The 19,159-nt window shown below is 45.3% G+C and overlaps 1 protein-coding gene across 1 annotated transcript in view; it reads left to right on the top strand.

Annotated features, from left to right (window-relative positions):
• Window positions 1–19,159, top strand: part of FAM20C (FAM20C golgi associated secretory pathway kinase) — a 108,806-nt gene that overhangs the window by 6,869 nt on the left and 82,778 nt on the right. Inside the window, exon 2 of the mRNA XM_035131633.3 lies at window positions 9,004–9,182. Coding sequence (XP_034987524.2) covers window positions 9,004–9,182 — 179 coding nt within the window. The remainder of the gene's footprint in view (window positions 1–9,003; window positions 9,183–19,159) is intronic.

Genomic DNA, 19,159 nt, shown 5'->3' with positions numbered 1-19,159 from the left:
CCGACTCTGGGGTTCCGCGCTCATCTCGCATTATTGGCCGAGGGAGCCGGCGTACAGCTTCCAGGTCATGTTGCCAGCATGACAAAGCCGCTTCTGGCAAACCAGAGCAGCACATGGAAACGCCGTTTACCTTCCCGCTGTAGCGGTTCCTATTTATCTACTTGCATTTTGACGTGCTTTCGAACTGCTAGGTTGGCAGGAGCTGGGACCAAGCAACGGGAGCTCACCCCGTCACAGGGATTCGAACTGCCGACCTTCTGATCAGCAAGCCCTAGGCTCAGTGGTTTAACCACAGCGCCACCTGGGTCCCACCTGGCTCTCCTCATATTGTCCCTTAAAATGGCAGGGCCTTTGATATATGCATCTGTTACATATCTTTCCCATCTGTCCTCCAAGGAGCTCAAGGTGGTGTCACACACATTTCTTATTTCCCCGCATGTCCCTGTTACTGTAGGTGCATTATATATTGAGGCAGCTTGCTTATTTATCTCCGCTCCCCCTCCACGTTGGACGCATAGTCCCAAGGATGCCCCCTCCACCCTTTTACAGCAGCTTTCCTCAGCCTGGCGCCCACTAGATGAGGCTCCAAACCAGTGCCGGATTTACATATAAGCTAAACAAGCTATAGCTTAAGGCAGGGGTCAGCAAACTGTCCCTCAGACCTTGTGGGGGGCCGGACTATATTTTGGAAAAAAAAATGAACAAATTCCCATGCCCCACAAATAACCCAGAGATGCATTTTAAATAAAAGCACACAGTCTACTCATGTAAAAACATCAGGCAGGCCCCACAAATAACCCAGAGATGCATTTTAAATAAAAGCACACAGTCTACTCATGTAAAAACATGCTGATTCCCAGACTGTCCACGGGCTGGATTTAGAAGGCGATTGGGCTGCATCCGGCCCCCGGGCCTTAGTTTGGGGACCCCTGGCTTAAGGCCCCAATCTCTTGGGGAACCCAAAAAAATTTAAAGGAAAAAAACCTGGATGTACATTTCCCAAATATAAGATAAAAACCAAATAAAATAAAACCTACATACAGCCAACAGTGTTTTGTGTTGTGTAGGCTCCTATGATGTAAGTAATGGGCCCCGCCTGCTAGCCTGCTCCCTAAAATATCGAAACTCTCCATTCTGCATGGACTGGTTGCATGGCAACATGTGCAAATGGCTTTAGATACCTATTAGGTCCCTAAATTACCATATAGCATATATTTAAAAAAAAAAAAAACAGCGACAATTTGTTGTTGACAAAGGACAGCTGGGCATATGAAGGGCCCCATTACCTTCAGTAGCTTGGGGCCTCATCAAACCTAAATCCAGCCCTTCTCCCAACCCTCTTTCAGCCCCAGATAAGCGGTACAGCAACTGCTTTGCATGCAGAAACCCCCAGTTCCAGTCTCTGGCATCTCTAGGTAGGGCTAGGAATGTATCCTCTCTGAAATTCTGGAGAGCCGGGCTGGTCATTGGATAAGTGGACCCGATGGTCTGTATAAGGCAGTGCCAATAGGTGAACTACTGTAGCTGAGAAGGCCTTTAAAGATGCAAGCCTAAACATGTCTACTTAGATCCAGCTGATTTCAAGAAGGCACCCCCCAAGTGCATGCAGCCTGAGGTGATGGCCAGACGGGAGGATTTTGCCTGGTGTGGCTTTGCCCATCATAATTCTTTCTGGTATATGTTTTGTGTGTGTGTGTGTGCTGAAACTACTCCTCACTCCCATCCCTTTGCTGCTGCTGTTGTTGTTTAGTCGTTTAGTCATGTCCGACTCTTCGTGACCCCATGGACCAGAGCACGCCAGGCACTCCTGTCTTCCACTGCCTCCTGCAGTTTGGTCAAATTCATGTTGGTAGCTTCAAGAACACTGTCCAACCATCTCGTCCTCTGTCATCCCCTTCTCCTTGTGCCCTCCATCTTTCCCAACATCAGGGTCTTTTCCAGGGAGTCTTCTCTTCTCATGAGGTGGCCAAAGTATTGGAGCCTCAGCTTCAGGATATGTCCTTCCAATGAGCACTCAGGGCTGATTTCCTTAAGAATGGATAGGTTTGATCTTCTTGCAGTCCATGGGACTCTCAAGAGTCTCCTCCAGCACCATAATTCAAAAGCATCAATTCTTCAGCGATCAGCCTTCTTTATGGTCCAGCTGGTCCCCTTCTCCTTGTGCCCTCTATCTTTCCCATCAGGGTCTTTTCCAGGGAGTCTTCTCTTCTCATGAGGTGGCCTAAGTATTGGAGGCTCCCTTTGCTGTGCAACTCATAAAAACCATCGTTGCCCTCTCATCTGGACCCTATTTATTTTTTATTTCCATCATTTATATCATGCACCTTCTTCAACATAGATGTATGTTTGTTTGTTTGTTGTTGTTGCCAGGCTGGCCGACAGGAGGAAAAAGTACCATTGAAAATAAACGATTTAATAGGATAACAAGGTTTATTACCTGTTGGAACCCTTTTAGTACACAGAGTGAGCAGCATTTAAACTAGTGAATCTTGGTTAGAGAGTAGATTTTGCCCGTTGCAGTCACACACATACACATAAATGCCTGCACGTAAAAAATGAAATAAAGTTGTTTATTGTAGGAAATAAATAACTTGGACAGAAAAGGTGTCTAGTTCCAGAGGTTGGGTGGCCATCTGTCTTGGATGTTTTAGTTGAGATTCCTGCATTGCAGAGGGTTGACTTGGTGACCCATAGGGCCCCTTCCAGCTCTACAATTCTATGAACTAGACAGAACAAGGCACCCATACTTACTCCCTTGTTTTCTCAGGGAGGGAGGGAGAGGAGCAGGAGCAGGAAAACAGGGGGCAACCTAAGAATATCATTCTAATATCAAAGAGAGAGAGAGAGAGAGAGAGGTTAAAAGTACAGGGATAGTCTGGGAATATGGAGGTCCCCAACTCTTTTGTCTGTTTTAACCCCATGCAAAACCCCTCTTCTGCCAGCTGAGTTGCACCCAAACACAACTCAGAACGCAGTAAGAGAAAACCTACAAAAAAAAAAACCCTAATGCAGCAAATTAAAAACAAACTTAAAGCAGCAACAGCCAATTTAAGCAGATGGTAAAATCAAACGGCTCTGAGTTTCGGAACGCTTACATTAGCAGTTCTTCAAAGCCTGGGAAAACAGGAATGTTTTTTGCCTGGCGCCTAAATGATAGTAATGAGGTCTCTAGGCAGACTCCCTCAGGAAGGGCAGGATGAAGGTGCTGAACCCTGTTCTTCTCCCTTTTTATCTCATCACACATGAAAAGGGAACTAGGGATCCTCCAATTGGACCAGGAGGGCCACGCTCTACATCTACTGAATTCCAGCTTCTGATAATTGCAAGTAGGAAGAGAACGATACGGCACTCAGATTCTGCTTGCTGGCTTCCCAGGGGTTGGACATTGTGAAAACAGACTGCTGGATAGGATGGGCCTTGGCATGATCCGGCAGAGTACTTCTTCTATTTCATGTTCCCAAAAGGCTAGTGAAGGCTGCAGTCCGAACACCACTTTTCTCTGGGAGCGAGGCCTATTGAATCTGGTATGCCTTACTTGTGAGTACTCGTGGGTAGGATTGCAACCAGTCCAGCCTGAAAGCTCAGAACTGGATGAAAGACACTTTTAAGAAATGAATAAAAATCATTATCCCAAAAGTGCACCACTGAGGAATTAGGTCAGAGTCAATTTTGGCAGGGATGCCAAATCAACCTCTCTCCTGGTGGAGAACTCATTCTCCAAGGCATCCTTCCCAAGGCAAAAGGTGGGGGTGTCCGCATGGTCAAGGGGAAGCCCAAGATTTCCCAAATCATCATCATCAACAACAAAACCCATTAGGGGTATGCGTGTCTACATATAGGCACCAAACCTGGGTATTATGGAACCTGAGTTCTTCCAGGTGGAGAAGCTGTGATTTAAGATGAGACCCCAGGAACCATGAGGAACTTTTGTATACTTTTGTAGTTTTAGTTAAAAGTATCAACCTGGGTGGCACTGGGTGAGTTATTCATTGTCAGACGAGTCAGGAGTTGCATACGTTGTTTTTATATTGCAAAAACCAATAGTTGATTCTGGAGAGTGATTGTATATACAGTACCGGTATATTTCTTTTCAAAGCAATCTCATGTTAAGGGCTTATATTCAGGGATGGCTTATATTTGGACCCAGGGCCGTCTTAAGCATATCTGGCGCCCTGGTGCCGTGGTGCGAAGATCCCTCCGGCGCCCCCCCGCCCCGTTTCCCAGCGTGGGCTGTCTGGCGGGCGCAGCGCGGCTGCTGCGGGCACGGCAGCGTGGTGCCCCCCCTGGTGGCCTGGCGCCCTGCGCCACCCAGCCTTGCCGTTTGGATCAATATGGCAAATGTTTATGTGTGTGTCTGTGTGTGTGTGTGTGAAAGAGAGCAAGACAGACAGACAGACAGACAGACAGACAGACAGACACACACACACACACACACCCTGAGACCAACCGCTCAATGAAGGCTAATCATGCTTAGTGGCTACAGAATGCTGACTGGCTGTTCTAAGGAAGGGATTGGAATAGAACAGAATGGAGTTACCAGGAAATGGACCACAGCTAGCTGGTCCATTTTTTTTACAAGTCCACTTGTATTCCTTATATCCAGTCGAATATCTTTTAACACCGGGGGGCTCCAGCTTCTATAGATCATAGCAAACACATCTTCTTTTAGCAAGTTTTCTATCACAGTTCTGGTGTGTGTGTGTGTGTGTGTTTCCAATATATTGTAGAGAAAATGTAGTGGTTTAGTTATGTGAGAGAATTCCTGTCACACTTTTCCATCTAGAGCATCTGCAATTCAGCTTGCTTTGGATTTATTTTTTAAAGGTTTTGACATTGTTGCTTCTAAGCTTTGAAATGCAGTCATTCGGGAAACTTTGATTTTCTCAGCAGTTGAGAAAGGGCTTACTAGTGTGTCAAGAAGGGCTGAAACAAGATAATGTTATAAGTTATTTACCTGCACTTTTGAATCTGAACACAGAGTTGGTGTTTGTGTATTTGTGTATTAACTGGCAGTATGCAAAGTGCTTTTTAATATTAAAACAATTCCCTGTTTTTCTTTAAAAAATATTTATTCTTTATGCCTGTACTGTACTTGGGTTGCCACCACACACCGGGGAGTAAGTCCCACTAAGTTCAATGGAATTTACTTCTTAGAAGATGTTCATTGCTTTGTGTTGCCTATGGATTTGCAAAATTTGAAACCCTGTTTCAAATAAAGGCAACAATTTACTGGGGATTGCTCCTGCCTGAACCTAATAGGAATAAACAGGAGCTGCTGCAAGGAATGGAGAAATTCCCTGTCGACTCTGCATCTATCTGAAATACCCATCTCCCTCTCGCTCTGCCTTGTAGTAAGAACAAACAATAAAGTAGCACAATTGCCTTCCAAAGCCTTCTGACCAGACAGCCTGTCTCCCTGCATACGTGTATCGGTAATCTGAGACTGCGTCACAGGACAGTTCTTGCACCTCAGGCAGGGGTGGGGAACTGTAGCAGCCCGAGGGCCACATTTCTGCCTGAGCAACCTTTCAGGGGCCACATGCCAGGGGGGGTAGGGTCAGAGGCAAAAGTGGACGGAGCGACTAATGTTATTTCTACCTTTGTGTTGTAGGTTAATTTCCACGCGCGTGCGCACACACACACCTATTCTATATAGGCAAGCACGAAGCAGATTGCAAAGACAAATTCCAGCCAGGCAAAAACACTCGAGGCTGCAAAACAAGGGTGGTGAGAGGTGTGGTTTGCGAGGGTGTGTGACCTGGGGAGAGTCTTGTGCAGGGGTCCCCAGACTTACCCGCCTTTGGGCCGGTGCCCGCCGCGCCAATCGCACGGCAGCCCGGAGGGTGGGGGAGTGCGCGCACAGTGGGCCGGAGGGTGGGGGAGTGCGCACCAGTGCGCATGCGCACACCCATTTACTGGCGCGGTGGCGCGCTTCCAGGCCGGAAAAATTCACTGAGAATTGTTTGTGCGCATTCGTATGGGCCTCCCCGACCCGGAAGTGCACCTCCCCCGACCCGGAAGTGCACCGGAAATGACCTCTTCTGGGTCGGGAGAGGCCCATACGCATGCGCAGAAACGATTTTCAGCAATTTTTTTCAGATCTGGAATGGCGCCGCAGCGCGCTGCAAGAGCGGTCGGCGGGGGTCGTCGCGGGCCGGATTGGGAGGCCAATTGGGCCGCATCTGGCCCGCGGGCCGTAGTCTGGGGACCCCTGGTCTTGTGGGTCAGGGAGGAAGGGCCAAAGGACTGCATTTGGCCCGTGGGTTTCATGAATTGTGGCTTAGCTGAATTAAGTGGGCAAGCTCTTACACAACTTGGCAGGAACCATATAATATTGTTTGAGGAACAAGGACAGTTACCTTGAAGGTTTCTTAATGGGCTGAGAAACACCCTTCCCCCTTAAAACGTTAATGTTCGTTTTCTCTTGAAATGTAGGGTTTTTTTCCCTAGACGGTTTACAGTATTTTACTCTCTCTTCGTAACACTTTTAACCTTTTGTTGTTTGTAATTGAAAATGAAAATAATGGCTTATTAAAGGATCCGAAATTGGGTTGTTTACTCAGATCCAGGGGCACAGCAGAGGCAACCATTCACTGCACAGAACAATTCTGCCCCCACTGAATAAGTGCTTTGTGGCTCTGGTTTTGTCATGCAAACTTGATCTGAAAGCACAAGACACAAAACTTTTTCTGGGGCTCAAAATCTCCCCCAATATACACTGGAAATCTCATGGAAGTACGAAAAACACCTCCAAAACAATGCTGTTTGTTTGTTTTGAGATTGGATGAAAGTTAAGCAGACATATATTGCAATTATAATTGATCTACCCAGCACCCTCAATGCTCATTTTGCTTTGCACCATACAAGAGACTAGGTCCATGCCCCGTTGAGCTTACAATCTAAAATTGGAGATGGGAGGGAAATGGCAGCAGGAGCTAAACAAAGGAAGACCAATGAATTTGCTCTGGTCATTTGCTGCCAAGATGCTACTTGTTACCAAGTGTTTTACACTTTCTGTATTAGTCTTTCGTTATCCTGACAGCATATTTTGTCAGTTTCAAAATTTTGTCCATATGCTGCCTTGGAGAGCCTTTGACAAGGCAGAAGCAGGATGGGAACTTTCCCAGGGAATAAAATGAAATGTTGAAACTGCGCATGCCAGATCCTTCCCCCTCCTGAAAGCTAACAAAAAGTTAAACACACATATAAAGTGGGAAAAGGGATGTGAGAGAGCAGTAGAATATTAACTTCTTTTGCAAACAGGAGAATCGGCATCAAAGGTCACAAAGAAAAACCATTTCCAAGTATGGATTGCTTAAATGGGGATTTCCCCCTGCCCACATCCCTGAGATTTTTGAGTTATCCTCATGTCCTGAATGGCAGCTTGATAACTCTGCAGCCTCCAGCTTCTGCTTCATATTGAAAAGGCATTTTGGATTTCTTCTGTGGATGCCACATTTGCCAACATGAGCAGATGATTCTTAACCCAGCTGCACCCCCTTCCAAATGTACTGACACGGCCCTGTTGCATTGTGGTATGTGATACCTGCTCTGGCAGACAACCAAGATGGGCGATATTTGTAACTTCACATCCCTCTTTTTTAAAAAGAGTCTTCCTTCCTTGGGATCAATTCATATCGGAATGAGATAGGTCAGGCATGTCCAAAGTCCGTTTTGGGGGCCTAATCCCACCTGCCGGTTTAATCTGCCCCCTGTGGCAGTTTAGTTCCTGGGGTAAAATCCTAAAAAAGAAAAGAAAAAGAAAAAAACTCAACAACTTCAATCCTAAAAAATGTCAACAATGTTGGTCGGCCCTCACGCATGTTCCCTTCATCAAATCTGGTCCTCTTTGAAAAAAGTTTGGACAACCCTGAGATAGGTGAATCAACTTGGGGGGCATATCATGAGGGGTGGAGTGAGAAGATCTCCTGAAGACCAGATCAATCTTCTTGGGATGGGGTGAAGGTTTCTAAGTTCTTTCACATTTATTTGGGGGTCTACTTAGGGGTTGCCAACGTGACACCTATGGGCACAGTGGTGCCCTTGAAGTCTTCCCTTGGTGCCGACTAAGACTTGGAGCTCCCTCTCCCTACACTCTGCTCCTCTGGTCATGAAGTGGTGAGGGTGATACCCTTTTCCCCCCTCTCCCTTGAAAAACTAGAGCATGGCATCTGTTGATTGCTGTTTTATTAGGAAAGGTGACACAGGAAAGCAAGGCCTAGAGTTTTCTTAGGTAGATCTGGCAAATATTAATGTTTAGGACCATTTTTGGCAATGTTTTCATTTTGCTTTGTGAGGTGCTATAGGATTATGAACTTTGTGTAGAGGTGTCTTTGAAGACAGTTTAGGAACTTCACTTGGTCCAGATTGATAACATGGATCATGCAAAGAAGGGTTGTTAGCAAAGTCTCTTTAAGTAATGCAGATAGAGCCCAGAGAGAAAAGAAAAAACTCTGGTAACACTTTAATGAGGAAACTATTTAGTGCATAGTTTAGTGTATAATTTTAGGAGAAATAAACAGAGAGCTTTTGCACACTGGCAACTTAACTTCAGGCCTTGTACATAGCAGGGAGACATGAAACCAAACACACAGAGGAAAAGCTCCCTCGGAACTATACGGCCAATCAGAATATCTGCTATCTCAGCAAACATCATGCCATCATGCCACTCTGTCTGGTGCTAAGCAGCACCATCACTCGTTCCCCTCTTGGCTGGTTGACTATAACACTAACAGAAGCAACACCTAAGTTACACATTGAATGATCTCTGTCATTGCACTTCCAACACAAGCAAGCCAGAACACTCATCTGCAGTACAACAGAGTTTAAGAATTGCTGCCCTGACCTATTGCTTTTCTTGGCACCTCCCCAGGCTTGGAATCCGTCCCATTTGCTCCCCTCCCCAATTTCCCCTCTCCCTCACTGACATGTTGCAAAGTGCATTGCTGGCGTTTTAACGAAACCTAATCTTCTCCCGTCTCTTGTTCTATTTTATTTTGCTAGGCAAAACGAAGGCAACGAAGACGAAGAGTTTCTACCCACTGGAGAAACGTCCATTGATTCCTATCCAAACTGGCTCAAATTCCACATTGGCATTAATCGATATGAACTGTATTCCAGACACAACCCGGCAATCGGAGCCTTGCTTCAGGACCTGGCCTCCCAGAAAATAACAAGTGTCGGTAGGTTGATGAACATGCAGTTCCTAACAGCAAACTGTGCAAATCATTTGTTCCTTCTTTTTGTTTCTGCTTGTGGATGAGGGATATTTTATCTGGTTTTATACTGGCTGCTCCTAAAAGATGGTTCCAATAAGGTTTATTTCTGCTTTGGGAGGCTTTAAAGAGAAGCCACTGCTAGCTCTGAATTGGCTTTACAGCAAATGTGCTGCTAGCTCTGAATTGGCTTTAAAGCAAAGTTGCTGCCAGCTCTGTATTGGCTTTAAAAGCAATTCCTAAGAATAACCCTTAGAGGAGTCTAGTCGCAAAATGCAGCCATAGTGTGGAGCTGAGAGGCAGCAACTTTATGGGGCCTCTTTGGTGGTGGAAACACATGAGAAACTTCTCAGGGATAGGGGCTTTCATGGACAAAGAGCTCTGGCTTTTCCCATTCTTCTTTCAAATGTAGCTTGCTGCCAGTCCTCAGCATAGCTGCCAAGTATCCCGTTTTTCGTGGGAAACCCCGTATTTTAAACCGTTTCCCGCTGGCAGCCCGGATTGGAAAAAATCCCGTAAATCCCCCGGATTTTCTACCTGCCAGGGAGGCTCCATTTTGGGTGCCGGCGCAGCCCAATTTCTGGTGCCCAGACATGGGTAGCGCAGCACCAGAAGTCGCGTCTACACATGTCCAGACATGCGTAGAAGCGACTTCCGGTGCCGCTTCGCCCATGCCTGGGCACCGGAAATCAGGCAGAGCGGCACCGGAAGTTGCTTCTACGCATGTCCGGATATCTAGTGGGAGGGCATTCCACAGGGTGGGAGCCACTACTGAGAAGGCCCTCTGCCTGGTTCCCTGCAACTTGGCTTCTCGCAACGAGGGAACCGCCAGAAGGCCCTCGGTACTGGACCTCAGTGTCCGGGCAGAACAATGGGGGTGGAGATGCTCCTTCAGGTATACTGGACCGAGGTCATTTAGGGCTTTAAAGGTTAGCACCAACACTTTGAATTGTGCTCGGAAACGTACTGGGAGCCAATGTAGGTCTTTCATGAGAAGCCGTTTAGAAACGTTTGACTCGTGTGGTTAACATGTTTCATTGATCCATCTCGCCACCTAACTTTGATCTATACCTCCCCACTTTTGCACGTTTTGAAGAATGTACTCCTTAAGTGGTCTGTTTAACCCAGTTCACATCCGCACTGCACATTTAAAGTGCTCTTATAACCACTTTAACTCTTCACGATGCATCCACCGAGGTAACCTGGGAACTGTAGTTTGTTAAGACATTTGTTAGGAGACACCCGTATTTCCCTCACAGAGAAATACATTTGCAAATGCTACTTAGGAAGAGGAGTTGATTGTTAAACCATTGTGGAGTTTGTAGTTGTTTGAGGGAAACAGCCTCTTGACCACTCTCAGCACTCTTAAACTACAATTCCCAGGATGTGGGGGTGGGGCAGGAGCTCTAAATGCATAGTGCACATTTGCCGCCTCAGATGGGAGCTGTGAAGTTCAGCACTAGCAGGCTCTGTGGAGAAGCAAACCTGTCTCTTGTCATCTTTGCCAGTCCTGTACAGTTTTGGAAATGCGGCAGCTCTCAACCTTCCCTGACCAGCTGAACCTACCAACATTCCTACTCAAAGGAGACCCATGCCCTCTCTTGCTTCTGCCTCAGGGTGCCACCCAGGCTATGGAGGGACAAAGAATTCAAACATGTACATGTCCTTTGGAGAAAAATCCAGTAAAAGGGGTTCCCTGGTGGGAATAAATGCGAAGGGGGCACTAGGGCCACATTTCTCCGTAGGCCACATTCCGGAGGGCCGCATACTGTGCAGGGCAGGGCCAGCGGCAAACGTCGGTGGAGCAATAGAGATTATTCTTCCCTTTGTACAGTGGGGTACAAGAATCAGAGGTTCATATATACAAACATACCTCTTTCTCCATCCTCCATTCAGGCAAGCAAGAGCCATTGCCACAGTTCAAGGACATATTCTAGCCAGGCAAAAACCACAAGGAATGTGTGATGTATGGCTGCTGAGAGGGGTGGCCCAGAGGTTTTGACCTTGGTAGAGTCCAGAGGGATGAACAGAGAGGTGGGGGGGGGGTAAAGACAGCTGCCCCCTCCGATTTGGTCCTGCAAGGGTTTGCAATCTGGTTTTCTGGTTTGATCCAGCACTGCAAAGATGGATAAATCCCCCACCAACCTACCTGGGTTGGTTATCACAGTTTAATATCATTGTTGTCATTGGTTTAACACCTAGGAGCACAGTGTACAGATTACAGAATGTACTCTCGAATGTAGCAGCAATTATCAGTTGGCAACCAAGAGATTAGCGCGTATAACAGGCGGAGGTGTTTTCCGCAGGAATTCTGACGTGTGATTCAACTTTGGAACGTCTCCACATTTTCGGCACTGTTAAGGAACTGCCTAGTATATTATTTTTGCTGCACAAGCCTTTGGATATTCTAGTTGGGACTAGTCAGTGACAAAACCTTGAATGCAACTTCTCAGCAGCAAACTACACTGAGTTCATGGGTGCTTACTTCCAGGTTGAGAGAGTAGGGTGGCAACCTAAAAGTGCAATCTTAATAACTTAACTGTGGTTGCTGCTATTGTTTTCATTTATTAATCACTTGCAACGTAAGTAGTCTTGGAAAGGGAGCAGCCAAATTAAAAACAATTAAATGAAGCATAGCATAAACCTGGGAGAAAAGAATGCATCATAATACAATAATAAAAATACTCAATTCATACAGCAGACCTTGTCAAATAGCAGCTAAAAACGTCGGCAGCAAAATCAGAATCAGTGTGGTGTAGTGGTTAGAGCGCTGGACCAGGGCATAGCAGTGTTGAGACATTCACCGAAACTGGGGAGCCGACAGCACCCCTTCTTGTTCTCTCCCTCCAGGAGCCGGTGTCTCAAGCGGAACACGACCCAGGGACCGCAGTAGCCTGGGCACGTAATTAGCAGAGCTTATCCACGCAGGGTCAGCAGTGTTTGCGGAGAGGACGAGGCAGATGAGAGGCATTTTGTATTTTCATAAGCAGTTTTATTTACAGCATCTTAGAACACTTGGAAGAGAGAGAGAGCAGTGCTTCTCCTCCTATACTCTTACAGTAACAGCATACAGCATTACAGCTCAGCATGACTGCAACATGGCTGCTAACTCATACAGCAAACTCAGCATATATAGGAAAAGCCTAGACATGTGACACACTATCTCAGCAACATGTCTAACCCTTAAGGTATAATGCTTAAGGTGGAACTGAATTTACTAACCAACCTCCCCCATTCAGTGTAACCTTAAGTTCAGTAGTTCCTAACTGAAGCTTTTTCAAACAAATCTGAAGTTGTTCTCTGTTTACAATCTTGGATAACACATCAGCAGGGATTTCGTTACCTGCCATGTATGGAACATTAATTAAACCTTTTCTGATGCATTCCCTTGCCCGATGTAACCTAATTTGCAAGTACTTAGTTCTATGCTTGCCACTTTCTGAAGCTAGTAGAGCTAAACAGGATTTGTTATCTTGGTACACCTGTATTGGGCAAGATACTTTAACTCCAAGATCATTAAACAACTGTAATAACCATTTGCAATCCAGCAACGAGAATGAGAGCGCGTTTAGCTCCGCCTCACAGGAACTTTGGCTAACTGTTGATTGTTTCCTGCACATCCAGTCAAAAAGACCATGATTATACATGTTACAAACACTTGACGTGCTTTTGTGACGTCATCTCCAAAACTTGCGTCCGCAAAAATGTCGAGACCTCCAGTCTTTTGATTTGTTAACCGCAATCTGTAGTGTACAGTGCCTTTCAAATAGCGACATATACGCTTCAGAGCGCGCCAATCCTGAACAGTAGGATTGTTTGTACGTCTACTTAACAAATTACAACCAATTGCTATGTCAGGTCTTGAAACTCTCGCAATGAAATTTAATTTACCCAAAATACATCTATACAATGTGGTATCAGCAAACAATTCTGTGTTATCATAAACTCGATAACCATGAACCATAGGCGTGTCAACAGGATTCGCCTCAGTCAAATTTAGCTTATTCAGCACATCCATAATTTTCTGGGTTTGGTGCACCAGGAAATTTCCTTCTTTATCCTTCTCAACCTGCAGAGAGAGATAATTTGATACCTCACCAAGATCTTTCATACTGAAATGTTTCTTCAATTGTGTAAGTGTACGTTCGTAGAACTCTTTGTTCTTCCAGAAAAATAGCATATCATCTACAAAACAAATGCAATAAATTTTCTGCTCCCCTTCTTGTTTTACAAATACACAAGGATCAGCGACACCTTGACTAAAACCTAAAGAAATCAGTGTTTCAGTTAATTTGGTGTTCCAGCATCTAGCACTTTGCTTAAGACCATAAAGGGTTTTTTCAATTTGCAAACCATTCCCTTTGGAATTTGCACACCTGCGGGAGGTAACAAGAACAAATCTTCCTGCAAAATCCCATACAAAAAAGCAGTGTCAATATCGTGATGGGAAACGTGAAGTTTTTCCTCAGCCGCTATTTTTAGCATAAGTCTAACAGTTCCATACTGTACAGTGGGAGCAAAAGTTTCGTGAAAATCCTCACCTGGTACTTGTGAAAAACCTCTGGCAACTAGTCTAGCTTTGTGCCTTACAATTTTTCCACTTTGGTCAGTTTTGGCCTTAAAGACCCATTTGCTATCCACAAGTCTCATTCCTGGAACTATTTGAACTAGTTCCCAGGTTTGATTCCGATTTAAAGAATCAATTTCAGCTTGCATGGCTGCTAACCATGGCTGAGCCTGTTGGGAGTTCATCTCCTGAACCACTTTATAGCTTGTAGGTTCAAAAACCTTTTCAGAATTACCAATAACGGCAACAGCTGTTTTGGCAAATTCATCAGCATATCTCTTTGGTTGCTTTACGGCTCTTTTAGATCTGCGAACTAACCTTTCATCTTCTTTGCTTAGCTCCTCCTTTTTAGGAGAAAAATGACCAATTGTGAACAATGGTTCTTCTAATTCAGTATCAGACGCATCTGAGGGTCTGATTGAGGCTTTAGCACTTAAATAATCTGCGGAATTGCTTTCATTGTCTGTAACCGCATTCTTGCCTCCTTCTGAATCAGAATCAGAATCCGAACCTGAACTTTGTTCATTATCATCCTCAGCTTCTCTTTCTTCTTCATCTTCTTCACCTGGATGAAACTGAAAAATTCCAACATTATCCCCCCATTTGGGATTGAATTGAACACTTTTGGAGATTCTAATAGTTTGAGTATCTGTCATCAAAATTCTGTAAGCTCCATTCTCATAACCTAAGAATATACCATTTTCACCATGTGTTTCTAATTTACCACTCTGGAGTGTGGACCCACACATCAGATCCGAAAATTCTCATATGTTTTACATATGGCTTTTTCTCAAACATTTTCTCATATGGAGTACATCCAATTGCAGAATGCCATCTCCGATTCACAGTGTAAGCAAAGTTTGATAGAGCTTCTGCCCAATAGTCTTGTGACAAATTGGCATCATGCAGCAAAGTTTTAATTCCCTGCTGCAAAGTTTGTCCTGCCCTCTCACATAAGCCATTTCCCCAAGGACTTCTGGGGCAAGCAAGATCATGCTGAATTCCCTTTTCAGCCAAAAATGCTTCAAATTCCTGGGAAACAAATTCACCTCCGCGATCTGTAAAGAGACAATTTATCCTTACATCCCTGGCATTCTCTAGCCAAGCACAGAAACCTTTGAATTTTGAAAAGGCATCAGACTTCTGTTTGAGCATAAACACATGTACATATCTGGAAAATGAATCTATTAAGATCATAAAATATCTAAATCCACTTTTTGATGGTGGAAGTGGGCCTACCAAATCTGCATGAACCACCTGATAAGGTTTGGTTGCCTTTCCTCCAGACACTTTACCTTTTGGTGCAACTTTTATCTTGTGCTGCGCACAAGAAGCACACTTCAAGTGGTATTTACAGGGCTTAAGATTTAAACCTTGAACTGCTTGGGCATCTTGGACACTGACTGCCAATTCAGGTGCCCAAAAATACGATGGTGCTCATGAATGCAACCTGCATGTAGAGGAACATTTTTCGTGTTAGCAACAAGAGCAATACTTTCATCAGGTTCGCCCTCATTCACATTTGCATCAACATAATGCATCAAATACAATTCATTAACCTTTTTTGCACGCACATACCGTACTCCTCATTGTCTTTTGAAATTACACAAACACCATTCTGGAAAGAAACACTAAACTTTTTTCCGTCCAATTGTGGTACTGACAATAGATTGCCCTTTGCCTGTGGAACGTAAAGTACATCAGCAATCTTCAGATTCAAAGAATCCAACACTATTGTTCCTGTCCCTTCAATGTCTAATGAAGATCCACCTGCTTGTTGAATCTGTCCCTCGAGAGCTTGAAAGGAAACAAAGAGATGTTTATCCTTGCAAACGTGGTTTGTTGCTCCCGAATCGACAACAAAAAAACTTTTGGCACTTGGAGAAATTGTAGCCTCTGCCAACATTGCTTTCCTCTGCGTAGGGAGTGCGTCTGCCTCCACTTTCTCCCCCTTTCTCCAGCTGCTTCTTTCCTTTATCTCTTTCAGCTCCTTTTGGCTGTTGTTTAGTTTGCTTCTTCCTGGGACAATTTTTTTTTATGTGCCCCAAAGCTTTACATAAGGGGTCCCCAGACTTACCGGCGTTTGGGCCGGTTCCCACCGCGCCGATCGCGCGGCGGGCCGGAGGGCGGGGGAGTGCGCACCCGTGCGCATGCGCACGGGCGCTTACTGGCGCGGCGGCGCACTTCCAGGGGCGGGGAAGCGCCGAAAATCCGTTGTGCGCATGCGTGTGGGCCTCCCCCGACCCGGAAGTGCACCCGAAATGACTTCTTCCGGGTCGGGAGAGGCCCATATGCATGCACAGAAAGGATTTTCGGCGCTTTTTTCCTAACCCGGAAGAGCGCTGCCGCGCTGCGCGCCATAAGAGCGGGCGGCGGTGGCGGGCGGCGGGGGTCGTTGCGGGCCGGATTGGCAGGCTAATTGGGCCGCATCCGGCCCCCGGGCCGTAGTCTGGGGACCCCTGCTTTACATCCATAACATTGAACTGCAAAGGCTCTTGCATTATCAAGTGAAACGTGAGGTTGCCATGACGACGGAGTTGACCCCTCCTGCTGCTTGCAACTAGAACTTTCGATTTTCCTTTGATCCCACTCATTTTGCAGAACAGCAACCACTTTAGCTGTAGTTAATTCTTGTGAGGGAAGGGCAGCTAACTGGCTTGATATGGCATCATAACTTTTATCCAAAGAGTCAAGCAATAACACAGCAAACACTCCCTCAGGTAGTTTGAAACCACGGTTCACTAATTCCAATCTCAATTGCTGCATTTCCAATATGTGAGCTCTCAAATCACCTCCTGGCTGCAGCTTCATATTGTGCAAAGTTCTAAAGTACAACAAAACTGATCCAGCATGCCATCTCTCGTGCAGTTCCTTTAACTTGTCCCACATGTCTTTTGCACTCTCTACTCCAACAAGATTAACCAATTCTGTCGGTGAAACACTCCCCAATAAAACACCTCGGGCTTGAGAATCGGCCTGAGACCATGCGCGTGTCAGCGGCGCAGGGGGGTTATCTTCAATGGTATGCCATAACTTTGCAACACACAACTTGCCTTCTACATATAATTTCCACGTGTTGTAATTAGTCCCATCAAGGAGAATGATCTGACTAGAGCTGTGTAGCAAACCCTCCATTTTCCCTTCCACCCGATACTCGCAGTGCTTCTCCTCCTATACTCTTACAGTAACAGCATTACAACTCAGCATGATGGCTACATGGCTGAACCAGACTACTAACTCATACAGCAAACTCAGCATATATCAGAAACGCCTAGACATGTGACACACTACCTCAGCAACATGTCTACCCCTTAAGGCATAATGCTTAAGGTGGAACTGAATTTACTAACAAGGTAATGGGTGGGAACAGGATTGGGGGAGTCACAGGGATGTGCCTTTGTAAACATAACACACATAAAACATTTCAACAAAATGAAGGGTGACTTTGAAGGTGAGGGGAGTCTGAAGGGGGACTCTGAGGCTCCATTTAACAGACTGAGCCACAGCAACATAGAATCATAGAATCATAGAGTTGGAAGAGACCGCAAGGGCCACCCAGTCCAACCCCCTGCCAAGCAGGAAACACCATCAAAGCATTCCTGACAGATGGCTGTCAAACCTCCGCTTAAAGGCCTCCAAACAAGGAGACTCCACCACACTCCTTGGCAGCAAGTTCCACTGTCGAACAGCTCTTACTGTCAGGAAGTTCTTCCTAATGTTTAAGTGGAATCTTCTTTCTTGAATCCATTGCTCCGTGTCCGCTTCTCTGGAGCAGCAGAAAACAACCTTTCTCCCTCTTCTATATGACATCCTTTTATATATTTGAACATGGCTATCATATCACCCCTTAACCTTCTCTTCTCCAGGCAAAACATACCCAGCTCCCTAAGCCGTTCCTCATAAGGCACATGTGGCAGGGCCAGCTAGTAAATTAAAAAAAAAATCTTCATGGTCACAAGGACTGAACCTGGGTTTAAGTTTTGAGCTCTGCAGGAGGCTGAATTCTGGGCCTATTGCTATCAAATGCAAGCCCCTCTTTTCGGTGCTCTGACAGAATTGTGATTCTGGTCTTTATTACCACCCTCACACGCTGTAGTAATAGTTTCAAGATCTTTTATCTTGCGTAGCTCCTGGGCAGTGTATGTTTCTGTTACAGGCATCTGAGTGTTTTACTTTTCATATGTGAAATTGTGTGTGCGTCAGCAACCCACAAAGCATCTTTCAAAAAACGTTTGAACAAGGCCAGGGTGGGAAATCTCGCACAGCTGTGTTTCTGTCTCATTGCTTTTGAGATACAGAATATTGGTGGCTGACTTAGGCAGGCAAGATTTTGGTGGGGTCATATTTTGCCAACAACTACCGGTACTTTCAGAAGCAAGGGCTTCTGAAATTAATAATGGGACAGAATCTTTGGTAGCATATCAGATGGACAGTATAATCTAGTGGTGTCAAAATTAGCAGAGCACCTCTAAAGATTATTCAGGTTTGCAAAATGACGGTCGTTTAGTATGGGGGAGATGAGGGGAACCTGTGACTTTCTAGATTATTATTGCAGACCCTCCAAGTGTCCTTATTTTCCAAGGACAGTCCCAGATACAAAAGCCGTCCTGGTTTCTAGGGTTGCCAGACTCAATAGAGGACAGGACTTCTGTACCTTTAATTGCCCTGCTCTCTTTTGAGTCTGGAAACCTTAAAGAGAAACCAGCAGACCCTTTGCTTGGAAACTAAACAAAGGGTCTGCTGGTTTCTCTTTAAGGTTTCCAGACTCAAAAGAGAGCAGGGCAATTAAAGGCACAGAAGTCCTGTCCTCTATTGAGTCTGGCAACCCTACTGGTTTCTGATTTGATCCCAGAATATCCCGCTTTTTCTTAGGGCACTCCTATTCTCATCTGAGAAATGTAGGAGGGTATGGAGTTATGTGACCCCTGAGACAAGGATATAAGTAACTATACAACCTTTACAAGGCATCCGAAGTCAGCCCTGTATAGGGACCTTTTTAATGTTTAATGTTTTATTATGCTTTTTATATATGTTGGAAGCTGCTCAAAGTGGCTGGGGCAACCCAGTCAGATGGGCGGGGTATTAAAAAAAATATATTATTATTATTATTATTTTGGAATAGGGTATCCCTATTTTCATTGGAGAAATGTTGGAGGGTATGAAGGTGGAACCACCCCCCCCCAGCTTTCAACTGGATGTCCACCTCTTCTCTCAGTCTCCCACTCTGAAAGACTGGATTTGCACAAAATGTTGGTCATTTTGGACTGCACTTTTTCAGGAAATAAGTTGGATTGCAAAGCAGTTGGAGGTATGGCCGCAATTGGCTTTATTAACAATTCTCAGGGATGAAAATTATGTATTTATTCAAAGATATGAA

This window comes from Zootoca vivipara, chromosome 13 (genome assembly GCF_965207765.1).
Source record: "Zootoca vivipara chromosome 13, rZooViv2.hap1.1, whole genome shotgun sequence".
In the NCBI taxonomy this organism is placed as follows: domain Eukaryota; kingdom Metazoa; phylum Chordata; class Lepidosauria; order Squamata; family Lacertidae; genus Zootoca; species Zootoca vivipara.
The sequence above is the reverse complement of the archived record's forward strand: the minus strand, read 5'-3'. Positions and strand labels throughout refer to the sequence as shown.